The sequence below is a fragment of the Notechis scutatus genome, chromosome 5 (assembly GCF_049901735.1).
Source record: "Notechis scutatus isolate UNSWTSFEM ecotype Mainland chromosome 5, rNotScu1.2, whole genome shotgun sequence".
Classification (NCBI taxonomy): domain Eukaryota; kingdom Metazoa; phylum Chordata; class Lepidosauria; order Squamata; family Elapidae; genus Notechis; species Notechis scutatus.
The window spans coordinates 4,114,859-4,130,213 of NC_142013.1; the positions used below are offsets into that span (position 1 = coordinate 4,114,859).

The 15,355-nt window shown below is 48.5% G+C and overlaps 1 protein-coding gene across 4 annotated transcripts in view; it reads right to left on the reverse strand.

Annotated features, from left to right (window-relative positions):
- The window catches only part of EMSY (EMSY transcriptional repressor, BRCA2 interacting), a 54,010-nt gene that overhangs the window by 19,798 nt on the left and 18,857 nt on the right, over window positions 1-15,355 (reverse strand). For 2 of the 4 annotated variants that reach the window (XR_015749695.1, XM_087966007.1), the window contains exons 5-12: window positions 13,419-13,600; window positions 11,537-11,689; window positions 9,306-9,571; window positions 7,787-8,093; window positions 5,706-5,921; window positions 4,481-4,630; window positions 3,507-3,680; window positions 910-945 (exon numbers count right to left, since the gene is read on the reverse strand). Coding sequence is in view for 3 of the 4 variants with exons in the window: in XM_087966007.1 (XP_087822133.1) it covers window positions 910-945; window positions 3,507-3,680; window positions 4,481-4,630; window positions 5,706-5,921; window positions 7,787-8,093; window positions 9,306-9,571; window positions 11,537-11,689; window positions 13,419-13,600 (1,484 nt within the window). In the remaining variant the exon portion in view is untranslated. The remainder of the gene's footprint in view (window positions 1-909; window positions 946-3,506; window positions 3,681-4,480; window positions 4,631-5,705; window positions 5,922-7,786; window positions 8,094-9,305; window positions 9,572-11,536; window positions 11,690-13,418; window positions 13,601-15,355) is intronic. The other 2 variants (XM_087966009.1, XM_087966008.1) reach the window with 2 other exon arrangements.

Genomic DNA, 15,355 nt, shown 5'->3' on the forward strand with positions numbered 1-15,355 from the left:
AATTTTGATCACGCCACCATGGGGACACTGCAACCGTTGTAGAAACAGTTATAAGTCGCTTCTCAGTGCCGTGGCCACTTCGAACGTGTCAGGGTTCCGAAGATTGCCCCAATTAAACCATGAGCCTCGAGCCAAGCTTCAAAAAAACTAAGATTTATTAGGAGCAACATGCCGGCATTAACCTAGATCAGTGATGGCGAACCAGTGGCACGCAGAACCATTTGTGCCGGCATGCGAGCCGCTGGCCTACTTACCTCACTGCGTATGCGCGCCCCTCCCAGCTGATTTTCGGCCTGTTTGAGGCCTTTTTCAGTCTCCCAGAGGCTTGAGGAAAGCCTCTGCAGCCTTTGCAGGTCGAAAAATAGGCCCGTCTCATCACTTCCTGTATTTCCGGAAATACCGGAAGTGACAAAATCGGCCCATTTTTTTGGCCTGCAAAGACTGCAGAGGCTTTCCTCAAGCCCCTGGAAGGCCGAAAAAGACCCCAAACAGGCCAAAAATCAGCTGGGATGCACAGTGTAGGTAAGGCGATGGCAGGTGTGTGTGTGTGTGTGTGTGTGGCGTGCGCACATTGCCTTCTGGGCGCTGGCACGCGCACACAATTTTTGGAACAGGAGCCCAAAAAGGTTAGCCACCACTGACCTAAATGAAGCCAACTCTGGCATACTTAAACTAAGTGCTGTAAGTCAAAGGCCACCTGTACCAAGGAGATTAAAAAGCTTCTCAGTGTTGTCGAGACAAATGGCCTCCAACCTTGGCAACTTTACGACTTGCGGACTTCAACGCCCGTGAATTCTGGGAGTTGGAAGTCCACAAGTCGTAAAGTTGCTGGCTGGGGAATTCTGGGATTTGAAGTCCACAAATTGTCAAGGTTTGGAGACCCCCTGTCCTAAGAGCCTAGTTGGGTACCTTTTTGCTGGAAATAGGTCTTCATCAGGGAGTTACCTGAAAGAAAAGTGAAAATAAAACAGCTTGGTGTCATTAACACGGGAAACTTAGGGTGAGGCGTTTCTGAGAGGCTGGTTAAACATCTGGCACGCCTTGCAACATCTGGCCCGTTTTATTTTCAGGGCAGGCAGACTCCTCGACTATTTTCACTGGCAGAGGGCTGCAGGAGGCGGCCGCAGCCGAAAACAGTGGCCGAGCTGGCCGTGCCCAAATTGGCTATGCCCCCCCACCACCACAGCCCCGCCGAGGTCAAACACAACCCGAAATTGACCTATGCGTAGCCATTTTATTTAGCCTTATTATATATTCCTTTTCTTTCTTTCTCTTTGCTGGTTATGTGGGGGGGATGGGCTTCGGGCTTGCCACATTCTTAAGGTGAGAAGAGTGGAGATAGAGTTGTTTAGGCTAGGTGGTTCTTCTTCTCGCGAGAACAAAAGCTGATCCTCCTGAGACCCGGAGGTGGAGATTGTTGACACAGGGCCAACGTTCATTTACTTCTATTGGGGAATGTGACTTTTGGGGGGCTGTTTCTAATTTCCAATATTATGTGGCGTAATTCCGGGTTGTGTCAGATCCGGAATTACAACAGACTTTGCCAATTGGATGCTTTCCTCAATGAAAGAAATTGTTTTGGAAGATGGACGTTGCTCTTTTCTTTTTGAAATGGATTTCATCCCTTGGAAACCTGACACCTGATGCAGCCCTCAATGAAATTGAGTTTGACATTCCTGTTCTAGAGTCTCAACGTCGTTTCTTCTATCGTGGCGACCAAAACTGGATGCCACATTCCACGTGTGGCCTTACCAAGGCCTTATAACAGTGATGGCTAACCTATGACATGCGTGTCACTCGTGACACGCCGAGGCACTTTGACTGACACACCTGTTGGTGTGGGGAAAACCTGCACATTTAGAGGCTGCCTGTGCTCTGCTCCAATCCCTGCTCCCTGCTTGTTGCGTGGAGGCGTGGTGTCACCGCTGCCGCGAGATCTTTGCAGCAGAGAACCAGTTTTAGCCGCCATAAACTGAGGTTTGTCAGTTTCATTACCTCAGGAACGCTACAGGAGGAAAGGAGATCCATGAGGTTCACAGCCCTGTAAGGTGGCCTTCCGATCCCACATCCTGCACCTGCAGCCCTGAGACCAGGAGGCGAGTTTCACAGCCCTGTGTGATCACCCCAGCCCAGTCCGTCATAAACCAAATTATTGATGTTTCTGAAGTGACACACGACCCGAGGAAGGCTACACTTTTTCCCAATTTTCGACACACTAAACTGAAAAGGTTAGCCATCACTGCCTTATAAAGTGGTATTAACACATCACATGACATGATCTTGATTCTCTCCCTCTGTTAATGCAATTTAGGATTGCATTGGCTTTTTTGGCTGCTGCAAGCACAGGGCTGGCTCCTATTTAAGTGGTTGTCCACTGGGATTCCAAGATCCCTCTCACGGTTACCGGCATTAAGCCAAGTTTCACCTAGTCTGTACCTATATACAGTATTTCCTTGCCTAAGTGTAAAACTACTTCTATCTACGTTGAGTTTCATGTTTCTGGATAGGCCCGAAATTTCAAGTCTGTCAGGATCTTTTTGGATCCCAAGCTTGTCTTCTAGGGCCTAGAAGAGGCTGTTGGCTATTCCTGACAGCTTTGCGTCTTTTGCAAATTTGCAAGGGTTCCTTCTTTCTATCTGTGATGACCCAAAGGGCCGTGGCACAAAGGCAACACAGTCATATAAGTAAAAAGAGTCCCTTTAATACTTCCAACTTTGCCCCCAATGTCCAGGTTACCTTCGGCTGGAAAAAAAACCTCTCCCAAGAACAGTCTTTTAAGTGGAGGAAATTCAGTCCAAAAACAAAGTAGATGCAAACTGTAGATAAAAATCCACACAAACCATGCTGCAGTAATAAACTTGACGGGGCAGGAGAAGGAATTGCAGATTTGAAAGGCCAGCAAAACACACACAGTTGGGAAGATGCCAGGAACCCAGATAAGCCTCGACAATACCAGATAACTCATGGTTTGATCTCAACAATTTGCTCTGCGCAAACTCCCTTTTTAAACACTGTGTTCCCAGCTGCAGCTAATGAAGGGAATCAGGGCCCTTTCCTTCCCCGTAAGCCATGCAACCCACGTTGCTCCCTTCTCTATTCCTCCCTGCGTGCCCTAGGATGAAGAGGGGGTGGGCCTGGGTCTTCTTCTGAACTCCCTCTCCCTTGTTCTACCTTTCCCCTGCTCTGCCCAGCCGGACTTTGCCCTTCCCCGGTTTCTTCCACAGCCAATGGAGCCACACTCCTACTCCCTGTCAGCTGCTCGGCCTCCCTCTCCGAATCAGATTCCGACAGGGGCGTGACACTATCCCTTCCCCCTATTCCCAGTCCTTGGTCACTACAGCACCCACTGGTTTCTACTGCCTTCCTTTGGGGGTCTATTATGGCTAAAATAGCAAACTTGCAGCAAAATAAGCTGGGTGCATGAAACCACCATCTCTCTAAATTTCAGGGGGTGTTTTTCCTCCCTTGATTCATTTCCAGTTAAACAGCGGCCCGTGACTACCTACCAGAAACAAGGTTGCTGCTGATAATCTTGCCTCCCAGCGTGGCGAGCGATTTGGGGACCACGGTGATGATGCTACCGCTAGTAGTTTTCACGTAGGTGGCTGCACCAGGCGTGCCCGTCACTCGGGCCCCTATGGAAGGGCTCACGGTCGGACGGGTGTAAGTCGCTTGAGTGCCTAGTTTAAGGGGGGGAAAGAGAGAGAGAGAGAGAAACCAGAGTAAGATATCCATTTATGGCAAGGGTCTTCAAACTTGGCAAGTTTAAGACTTGTGTACCTGAACTCCCAGAATTCCTCCTCCAGCCATGTTAGCTCGGGAATTCTGGGAGTTGAAGTCCACAAGTCTTAAACTTGCCAAGTCAAGACCCTGGAATAGATAGATAGATAGATAGATAGATAGATAGATAGATAGATAGAGACGGAGATAGAGATAGAGATAGAAGATAGATACTGTAGATCAGGGGTCTTCAAACTTGGCAAGTTTAAGACTTGTGTACTTGAACTCCCAGAATTCCTGAGCTAATAGGACTGAAGGAAATCTGGACCAATCACCAGGAGACTTTGAGCTCTAGTCCCGCCTTAGGCATGGAATCTGGGCGAATCACCAGGAGACAGTGAGTTCTAGTCCTGCCTTAGGTACGAAAGCCGGTTGGGGAAGGCTCACTTAACAACCGCCTTGCTTAGCAATGGAAATTGTGTCCCTGATTGTGGCCGTAAGTCAAGGACCACTTGTAATAGGATTGCAAACAGGCCCATTTTTGTTTTGTTTTTTAAGGCACAGAAATATATCGCTTGTTGTTTGGCCCCGTGAAGATCAGTTCACGAGTTGGGAGCCTGGTGCTACCAGCCCCGCTTGCCCTCCCAGTGGAAGGAACCGCCTTCGGTAGGAACGCTCGCTTGCCTCCCCTTCCTCCTCCTCCGCCCGCCATGGAAACTGGCCGGGGTGAATGGACGGACGGACGGACGGACGGACTCACCGGCCGGAGCCGTGACCAGCTTGGTGGTCATGATGGTCCCATTGCTGCTCACCACCATGATGGGAGAATTGCTGCTGCTGGGCAGAGTCGCCGTGACGGGTTTGGGGAGGATTTTGCTGGGCTGCACCTGCTGGGTGATGATTTTGACACCTGGGGAAGAGAGGTTGAACAGGGTGGCGGAGGGAGGGAGGGAGGGAGGAAGGAAGGAGGAAGAAAGGAGGGAAGGAGGAAGGAAGGAAGGGAGAAAGGAAGGAAGGAAGGAGGGAGGGAAGGGGGAGGAAAGGAGAGATGGAGGGAAGGGGGGGGAGGGAGGAAAGAAGGGAAGGAAGAGGAAAGGAGGGAAATAGGAAGGAAGGAAGGAGAGATGAAGGAAGGGGAAGGAAGGAGAGAGGAAGGAAGGGGAAGGGAGGGAAGAAGGAAGGAAGGAAGGGAGGGAGGAAAGGAAGGAAGAAAGAAGGAAGGAGGGTAGGAAGGAGGAAGAAGGAAGGAAGGAAGGAGAGGAGGGTAGGAAGGAGGAAAGAAGGTAGGAAGGAGGGAGGGAAGGAAGAGGAAAGGAGGAAATAGGAAGGAAGAGAGAGGAAGGAAGGGGAAGGGAGGGAGGAAAGGAAAGAAGAAAAGAAGGGAGGGAGGGAAGGAAGGAAGGAGGAAGAGAAGAAGGAAGGAGAGGAAGGAAGGAGGGAAGGGAGCAAAGAAGGAAATGAGGAAGGAAGGAAGGGAGGAAGAGAGAGAGGACAGAAAATTAGAGAAAGTTTAAGGACGCAGCTAGTATCTTAAAGCAGGTTAACATTAACATTCAGAGATGGTTAAAGTACAGATAGTCCTCGACTTACAACCCTTTGTTTAGCAAACATTCAAAGTTACAACGGGACTGAAAAAAACTGACTGTTTCTCACACTTACGGCCGTTGTAGCCTCCCCAGGCGATCCAAATTCGGATGCTTGGCAACTGACTCGTATTCTCGATGGCCGCAGGGTCCCAGGGTCCCCTCGGTCGACCTTCCGGTGAGCCAAGTCCACAGGGAAGCCCAGATTTGCTTAACCACCAGATTCCTAACTTCCTCAATCGCAGCACACCCTTTACCGACTGTGGCGGAAAAGGTCGTAACACGGGGAACAAAGCTCGCCGAACCACCGTCTTGGCTCAGCCATGGAAACTTTGGCGCTCAAGGGTGGCCGTAACCTCACCCACCCATCACCGGGACGATACAACCCCGTTTTTGCCATACCTGATTCTTGCTTGATCTGGATGGTGGGCTTAATGTTGGGGGGCAGAGGGGTCTGCTGGGGTGCCGGGGTTGGCTGGGATTGAGGCGGGGCGGCCAGCGAAGCCGAAGTCAGCGGCTGCTTGGGGAACTGGGCGAGGATCTGGCTGGGCGTCCCCACCAGGCTCTTCGGAGACGGTAGGCGGGCGGCGGCCATCTTGATCGCGGAAGTGCACACGCCTGCAAGAGAGGAGGGCAGAGGGTCAGGATGGGTGACGTTCTCGAATTCAGTCATGCCAAGGAAGCTAACGCCATCCTTCTGTCAGGTGGTGCTCCATTCAAAATCCAAGAAAGAAATACTTAAGACTCCATAGATTAGAGAAAAGATATCTTTGACTGAAAATGAAGTGGTAGCAACCGTAGAATTCTGAATCTGAGAAAATTAGGCGCGCCAATCACACATACAAAGTGATGGAAATGTTCCCACCCCCCATAGTTCAAATGATTCTTCCAATTAAACGTTGTGAATATGATCATGTGGGCATCTTCAGGTGGTGATGAGGCCTCTGTCCGTTGACCTTGGCATATTTTGATAAAGGTTTGCAGCTGCGCAGAGAAAAGAAAGCTAAGCGAGGAATAGAAACCTAAACAGGAATTTATACTCCCCCCACACTCCTCATTTACACAACACAAGAATGTAACACCTCCAGCTCGCTTCCCAGACTTTACCCCCTTCTCCTCCCCGTTACTTATGGCACCCTAAAGATGCAAAGCAATAGTAGAAGATCTTGAAGGCTGACACCTTGGTTAAAGCAGTGGGATTCCTACCTATTCGGTGATGGTGCAGATGCGCACGGCACCTAACACACGTGCAGCTTTTTACACACCAGCTGAGGCCTGCAGAGCCAATCAGTTGAGAGGATAAAGAAGAGAAAAGCACAAAGGCGGTGGGGTTTTTTGTTTTTTTATATCCTAAAAGAGGACCTGACCTGGGCCGCTCACATTGCAGCCCCAAAAGGGCCCAGCAGAGATTATGCTACCTGAGGCTTCTCAGGAAACAACTGGATTAACAAAACTGCTGGTGACCTTCTACCGCTGCACCATAGACCCCGAGCTTGTCTTCTGGCCTGCTGGCTATTCCTGCCACCTTTGTGTCTTTTGCCAATTTGCAAGAGTTCCTCTTTCTATTCCTTCCCCCAATTCCCAGTCTTTGGACACTACAGCACCCACTGGTTTCTAACTGCCTTCCATTGGGGTCTATTAGTGGCCAGTTTTGAGTTTCTGGGTGTCACCCTAAAAGAGGACCTGACCTGGGGGGGGCTCACATGGCAGCCCTGGTCAAAAGGGCCCAGCAGAGATGATACTACCTGAGGCTTCTCAGGAAACAACAACGGAATGAAAAACTGCTGGTGACCTTCTACCGCTGCACCATGGAGAGTATCTTAACTTACTGCGCCTCTGCACGCTTGCCAATTGCACAGGGCAGAAGGAGAAAGCTTGACCCTCCAGAGGGTGAACGTCATTGCCCAGAGGATCATGGGCTGCAAAACTTCTAACTCCCCTCTTTGGAAGAGCTTTATAGCTCCGCTGTAACTTCCCAGAGGATTTTCCCCCCCCCCCCCCCCCCTCATGCAGCTCAGTTGGAAGAGCTTGCTTCTACTATAGCTCCGCTGCAACTTAAGAATGTTCAAAACATCCTCAAAGATCCATCTCATCCTGGGCACCCCCTTTTTTTGAATTATTATCATCTAGCGGACAATACAGGATAATAAAAACAAGGACAAATAGGCTGAAAAACAGCTTCCATCCCAGGGCAGTGTCAGGATTCCGGCAGTTACTGCTTTGTAGGTGACATTTCTCTGCAGACCACCAAAAAATTCTTCACGGACCACCAGTGGCACCACTGGTTGGTGACCACTGCTGTATATTATTGTATATAAAGAAGTTTCTTCTCTAAAGGAGTCCTGCTGAATTATTTACTTGTTTGCTGGTTGGATTGCTGCAAACTCTAACACTAAACACACACACACACACACACACACACACACACACTGTCATTAAGCTACAGGACTTTCCCTTCTTCCTCAAATAGACCAGCCTCTTACCCTGCGCCACCGTTGACATAACCACGGACGGGGTAGAGGGCACCACGGTGGTCACCCCAATGGTGCTGGGCGTGGAAGAAGGCGTGGAACAGCTCCCTGCAGTGAGGCTAGTGGTGGTGGTGCTGGTGGTGCTGGTGCTGTTGTTAACCAGGGCGGACTGGGAAGCCGTAATGACCACGGGCTGCTTCTGGGTGGTGGACGCTATCACCGACGTTGGGATGAGTTTGGTGACGGCTGCGTAGTTGTGGGATTTGGAGAGGATGTTGGGGACGAACGTGGAGCTGGGTGAGGTGGTCACGATGATTACCTGGAAGAGAACCACGAGACACTTTGGACAAAGGGTCGGATACGATCATTTTCCCGTTATGAACAGTGCTCAAAAACAAGCGGAATACAGGTGGTCCGGGACTTACAACCGTTCGTTTAGTGACTGCTGGAAATTAGGGGGGGGAGGGGAAAGGGATTTGCCGCCAGACTTGCAGCTACAACTACAGCGAGCCACGGTGGCGCAGTGGTTAGAGTGCAGTACTGCAGGCTACTTCTGCTGACTGCTGGCAAACTTAAACATTCAAAAGAGCCATAAAGGCCCTAACCAGAAGCACCCCCGTTCAATTCTGGAGCTGACTGGAAGTCCAGTCCCCCAACCATAGAGTCTCCTCCTAGCACGGCAGGCTTCTTCCTCTACCTGTCCTAACCGAAAGTCCTATCAGTTGTGGAGCCAACGGGAAAACCCGCCTCTTGCCATAGAGCGGTGATGGCGAACCTTGTGTGGTGGTGTGGCACATGCGTGCCGCACCCACATACGCCCGCCCCTGCACATGTGCATGCAACACACACACACACACTTACCTGCACTGCGCATGCGAGTGCCTCCCGGTTGATTTTTGGACCGTTTGAGGCCTTTTTCGGCCTCCCAGAGGCTCGAGGGAAGCCTCTGCAGCCTCAGGCGGCCGAAAAAATGGCCCTTCCGGAAATACCGGAAGTGCCTGTTTTCAGCCTCCGGAGGGCCTTTGGAGCCTGGGGGAGGCCATTTTTGCCCTCCTGGGGGGCTTGAGGGAAGCCTCTGCAGCCTTTGGAGGCCGAAAAACAGGCCCGTTTCATCACTTCCGTTAAATACAAAACAGGTCCATTTTTCGGCCTCCAAAGGCTGCAGAGGCTTCCCTCAAGCCCCCCAGGAGGGCAAAAATGGCCTCAAGCGGGCCGAAAATCAGCTGGGAGACGCGCGCATGCGCAGTGCAGGTAAGTTTGGATGGGGCTCATGTGCCCGCACAAATGGCTCTGCGTGCCCCATCACAGCCATAGAGTCTCCTCCTGGCCCGCTGCTTCACCCCACCCCACCCCAACTGGAAGCTCCTCTCAAACTTGTGGTGCCTACCGGCGACAGGGAACCTCAACAGACAGACGAAAGAGCCACATGTGGCTCTAGAGCCACGGGTTGCCGACCCCCTGACCCAACCCTTTGGCAGAATAGAAAAAAGCTTTCCCCCCCCAAGAAAACCACCCCGATCCCACCTCGGACCTTCTGCGTGGTGGTGGTGGTGGTGGTCTGAGTGGAGGAGGGCTTGGTGAACGTGATCTTCACAGGAGACATGTGGGGCGGGAGGGAGTTGGCAATGCTCTGCATGATGCTGCTCATCTTGGGGCTCCCCCCCACGGGCACCGTGATGGTCTTGGTGACCGGCGGGATGGCCTTGGGGACTTCTTTCAGGAGCACCGGGGAGGAGCTGGAGGAGTTGGTACGGCGCCTCTTGCGGGGTTTCTCGTCTTCATCCGAACAACTCACACCTGCAACGAAGAGCACAAATTTTGTGGGGGGAGGTTCTCGTTCTGTTGAATGAATTGGAAATTTTACCGTGTGGTAGAGATGAACAGGTTATTTCCAAAGCCTGTAAAGTGTTAAAGTAAAGGTAAAAGTAAAGGTTCCCCTCGCACATCCGTGCTACTTGTTTCCGGCTCTTGAAGGCGGTGCTCATCTCCGTTAAAAAGCCGAAGAGCCAGCGCTGTCCGAAGACGTCTCCGTGGTCATGTGGCCGGCAGGACTAAACGCCGAAGGCACACAGAACGCTGTTACCTTCCCACCAAAGGGGTTCCTATTTTTCTACTTGCATTTTTTTACGTACTTTTGAACTGCCAGGTTGGCAGAAGCTGGGACAAGTCATGGGAGCTCACTCCGTGACGCAGCGCTGGGGATTCGAACCGCCAAACTGCCGACCTTTCTGATCGACAAGCTCAGCGTCTTAGCCACTGAACCACCATGTCCCTCTATAAAGTGTGACCGAATTTAAATCTGGAAAAATCCGACCAGTAAAGCATTCATTGCTATGTTTCAGTGGGCAAAGGAACTTTGGATAGAATGTAATGCTTGAACAGTTTGGGAGTGGAACCAAGGTTTAAAATGTACATTAAACTAGAATTTATAAAGAAAATTTCTATAAGGTGATGTATGGTTGGTATTCAACTCCAGATAAGTTGCCAAGAATGTATAGAGGTATTTCAAATGAAGGCTGGAAATGTAAACGTAAAGAAGGGACTTTTTATCATTTAGGGTGGAGGTGTGATAAAGCAGAGAAATATTGGGATAGGATTCATATCTTAATACAGAAAAATTCTTAAGGTGAATATAGAAAGAAAAACACAGACATTTTGGGGGGGCTTAATGGAAAAAGCAAAGAGATTGCTTAAACAACTGATCTCTTCTTTAGCTGATTTTTTTTCCAGAGCCCAGCACTTCCACAGTGTGTGCCAATCACAAGTTAACCAACCCAACCCTACACCTTAATTAGATAGCTCCAAGCTGCTGCCTGTAACTGACAAGACTTTAATCAGTGGATTTTGTTGGCTTCCTTAGCTTAGCTTTCCAGCCGGCACACTAGAAAAACAGCTAGTGTGGTTACATTCCTTTCAATGGGTATAGGTAGTGCTCGCTTAGGACCAACAATCGAGCCCAACATTTCTAGTACTAATTGAGACATTTGTTACGTTAGCTTTGCCCCTTTTTACAAACTTTCTTGTGAAACACTGCAGTTGTTAAGTAACATCGTTGTTAAGCAAATCTGGCTTTCCCCATTGATTTGGCTTGTCAGAAGGTCACGAAAGCGAAATCACATAACCCCAGGACACTACATCCGTCATAAATACGAACAAATTGTCAAGCATCATAATTTTGATCACATGGGGACACTGCAATGGTCGTAAGTGTGAAAAAAAGTGTCACACGTCACTTTTTTTTCGGTGCTATCCTAACTTTGAACGGTCATTCAGTGAACTGTTGTAAGTCAAATACTACCTGTATTCACCACTGTGGTCCTGCTTGCTCTCTTATAATCCCTTCCTCTGCAAGGAATGTAAACATCCAATTCTTTTCTTACTCATTATCCCAGCACTGGAGTGTGCATTTCCAAAGGATGGGGGAGGGAAAGAAGTAAAACAGGAAGCTGGAAGTAAAATTATAAGCACACTCTGGGTCCTGTAATTGTCAACTTAAGTGACCAAGTTGCCAGTTCCAATTGCGGTTGCTAAACGAGGACTATCTACCTGTGTAATCAAAACGTTCCAACCTGCCACCTTGAAATGATCTTTTCTGAGAGTACCAGAAATAGTCAAACTTCAAAATGAGCTACTTGAATTTGCCACTCCAAACTGCGCCAGGATTCAAGCAGCCTGCTTTGAGGTCATAAACCAACATGTAACGATCATCTCTAAACTCTTTTCAAGTCCAGAATCTTCCACTTTGGCTGATAACACACTTACTTTTAACGTAAACAGCACTACCACTTGGGAGAACGACGACGTTGGAAGCTGGGCTGGCAGGTCTGGGGGACTTAACCGTGGCAACACTACCGCTCGGTACGGGAGTGGACGTCGGCGTAGAGGTGGTAGTTGTGTAGGAGTAACAAACCACTACTGAAGAAGACGACAAAACACAAGTTTTAGCTGTGTTTTCAAAACTTAAGTTGGGTTTTCAAATTAAATTCTGCTTTCTTGAATCATTTTTGGAGCCCACAGAGTCACACAAGAGCATCCACCACCACCCCGTGCCTTCAAAATGTGCTAAACCCCAAATCAAGGCTTTTTCTTTCCGAATGTGAAAACTCTCTCCTTTCTGGTCCTGCTTTTTGAAAGAGACAACCGGACTTCGTTTTTTTTCCCCTTGTAGACCTTTCGCTTCTCATCCAAGAGACTTCATCAGTTCTGGTGAAGTGATGGGTGAGAGTCAGAACGGAAGAAGCTTACATAAAGATAATTTGTATGTTTTATAGATGGCACTTAGCGCCAGCAAAATTAGCGAAAATGTTTAAAAGATAAATCAATCGAATGTTGGAAATGCCATCCAATACCAGGAACGTATTACCATATGTGGTGGACTTGTACAGAAGCTAAAAGATATTGGACTAAAATATACACATAGTTGGGGAAAAAGTGATTAAACAACATATAGATTTGAAACCTGAAATATTTCTACTAGGAATACCAGAAGGCTATAGTAAAGAAAATATTTACTTAATTATACATGTTTTAACAGCAGCTAGAATTGTATTTGCCCAAAATTGGAAGAGGGATAAGATACCGATAGAGGGGAAAGTAATTGAAAAAATATTTGAATGTGCAGAATTGAATAGATTGATATTAGAAATGAAAGAAGAATCTGACTATTATATGGCCGTGATGGCAACCTATGGCAGGCGTGGGTACAGGTGGCACATGTAGAGCCATTTGTGCCGGCACGCCGAGCTACAGGTAAACTTACCTCACTGCGCATGCTGCACGCCTCACAGCTGATTTTCTGCCAGTTTGAGGCCTTTCCGGCCCCTAAAGGCTTGAGTGAAGGTTGTAGGCTTCGCAGCTTTGTAGGCCGAAAACTAGGCCCGTTTCATCACTTCCTGTTTTTCCGAAAATACCGGAAATGAGGAAACGGGCCTAGTTTTCGGCCTGCAAAGCCTGCAGAAGCCTACAAAAGCCTTCCTCAAGCCTCGCCAAAAATCAGCGATGAGGTGCAGTGCAGGTAAGGGGGCGGTGGGGTGAGTGAGGATTGTGCGTACGTGTAGGGGGCATGGAGGGGCGTGCATTGCCTTCTGGGCGCTGGCAAGCAAGCGCAAGCCTGCAAGCGTGTGCACAATTTTTGGCACAGGAGCCCCAAAAGGCTAGCCACCACTGTTCTATGGTATGGGATTTGTTTTATCAACGGCTAGAAAATAGAAGAAATTAAAAGAGATTAGATGTATTTCTAGAACAATTAAGAGAAACTAGCGGAATAGATATATATTGGATCTCATCTATTCTATATAGATGGGAATGTGATGGTTGTTGTATTGTTAAGTTGTTAAGAAGAATATTATTAATAATTGTTAAGCAATTGAAATATGTACCCAATCGACACACGGTTGGAAATGGAACGGATTTATTGCATCTAAAAAGAAAATTAAAAAAATATTTAAAAAAAAGAAGAACTGAAGGAGCTTCTTGGATGAGAAGCGAAACGTCTACAAGGAAAAACAAAAACAGGAGGAAGTCCAGTTGTCTCCTGAAAGAAACACCTCTGGGATGACCGTGATCGGGATGGTAGAGGACCACCACGGGCGTTATCTCCCTTCTTCCTAAGCCCCATGTTGTAAGAAGGTAAAGGGCCACCTACCCTCACCTTCTTTGCTTCCTGTTTCCGCAGGGGAAGGGAGAGACGCATTGTGCTGGAGAGCGGCGTTGGCCACAGCGTTGGCCGTGACGGTGAAGGCGGTTTGAGGAACCAACCGAGGCATCAGAGGAACCAACCGGCGGCCTTCGATGGACCACTCTGAAGAGCTGTTAGGCCCGGACATGCTGAAGGGAAACCCACAAGTTTAGAAACAGCCTCTTCACTTTCCACCTGAATTAAACTTAACGCTTTCCCTAATCACAACTTGACTCCAGAAGTCGTGAGCGCTCTTATCATTGGAGGTTTGTAAGAAGAGATTGGACACTCCTTGGTCTGGAATGGAGCAGGGGGTTGGACTAGAAAATTTCTAAGGCAGAGGTGATATTCAGCAGGTTCTGACCGGTTCTGGAGAACCGGTAGTGGAAATTTTGAGTCGTTCAGAGAACCGGCAAATCCCACCTCTGACTGGCCTTGCCAACCCCATCTCTTCTCTGCCTCCCATGGAGTCCCAGCTGATCGGCTGGGTCTGCTTTTGTTGCCCTGCACAGGAGAACGGAGCTGGAGAGCAGGTTAGTAGGGTGGGGATCAGGAGGGAATGGGGATTTTACAGTATCCTTCCCCTGCCATGTCCACCAAGCCATGCCCACAGAATGCCACGTCCACAGCTGATCGTCTGGGTCTTCTCTGGTTGCCCTGTGCAGGAGAACGGAGCTGGAAAGCAGGTTAGTGGGGTGGGGAGGAGACGGAATGGGATCTATTCCTATCCCACCAACCTTCAAGCCGCCACCTACTATTCTAATCCCATCACTATTCAGATACCTTCTATTTAAAACCCCCTCCCCCTATTCTCCCCTCAGCTTTCCATCCCAATACTCTCTATTCAATATTCCTATTGGCTATTCTCAATTCTGCCTTCTATTCCTATTAATCTTCTCATCACTCCTTATCACCCACCCCCTTCCACTTGTGACTATATGACTCTAACTTTGTCGCTTGTATCCTTAAGATTTATATTGAATGTTTCCTAGTAGGATTTGATTGCTGATTGTACCCTCATGACTATAATTAAATGTTGTACCTGATGATCCTTGACTCTTGACGAATGTATCTTTTCTTTTATGAACAGAGAGCATTTGCATCAAGACAAATTCCTTGTGTGTCCAATCACACTTGGCCAATAAAGAATTCTCTTCTCTTCTCTTCTCTTCTCTTCTCTTATTCTTATTCTTATTCTTATTCTTATTCTTATTCTATTCTAAATACCAGTGTTAAAAAAACAGAGGGAAGCTAAAATGCACACATTTTAGGAGCCATGGTGGCATCGTAGTTAAAGTAATTATTCAGCAGGTTCTGACCAGTTCTGGAGAACCAGCAGCAGAAATTTTGAGTACTGGCAAATACCACCTCTGACTGGTCCTCAGGGGTCTGGGGGGGCAGTATTGCAGGCTGACTCAGTGTTTGATCCTGACGGGCTCAAGGTTGACTCAGCCTTCCATCCTTCCGAGGTGGGTAAAATGAGGAGCCAGATTCTTTGGGGCAATATGCTCTTAAAACTGCTTAGAGGGCTGTAAAAGCACCGTGAAGCAGTATATAAGTTCTACTGCTACTCCGAAGCTGCCACTACTTGTGGGCTGCCCAACTGTTACAACAAAAGGGAAGCAGCCTGCCGCTCCCCACCTTTTTTTGGTGGGGGCCAACACTCAAGTATCGCTTCCCAATGGCGGCCTCGTCACCATCTCTTGTTTGAGGTTAGATCTGCTCTTCGGAACGGCCACATTCCGAAAAATGCTGAGAATGAGCTACCCTGGGAAATGTTTGGATCGCAAGGCCTCACATGGTTTTGTGTGGTTTTAGGATTTTAGCTCTTCTGGGTATCTTTAGTTTGACCATATTTACAGATAAACAGATAATCGGAGTTAGAAGGGACCTTGTAGGTCCTC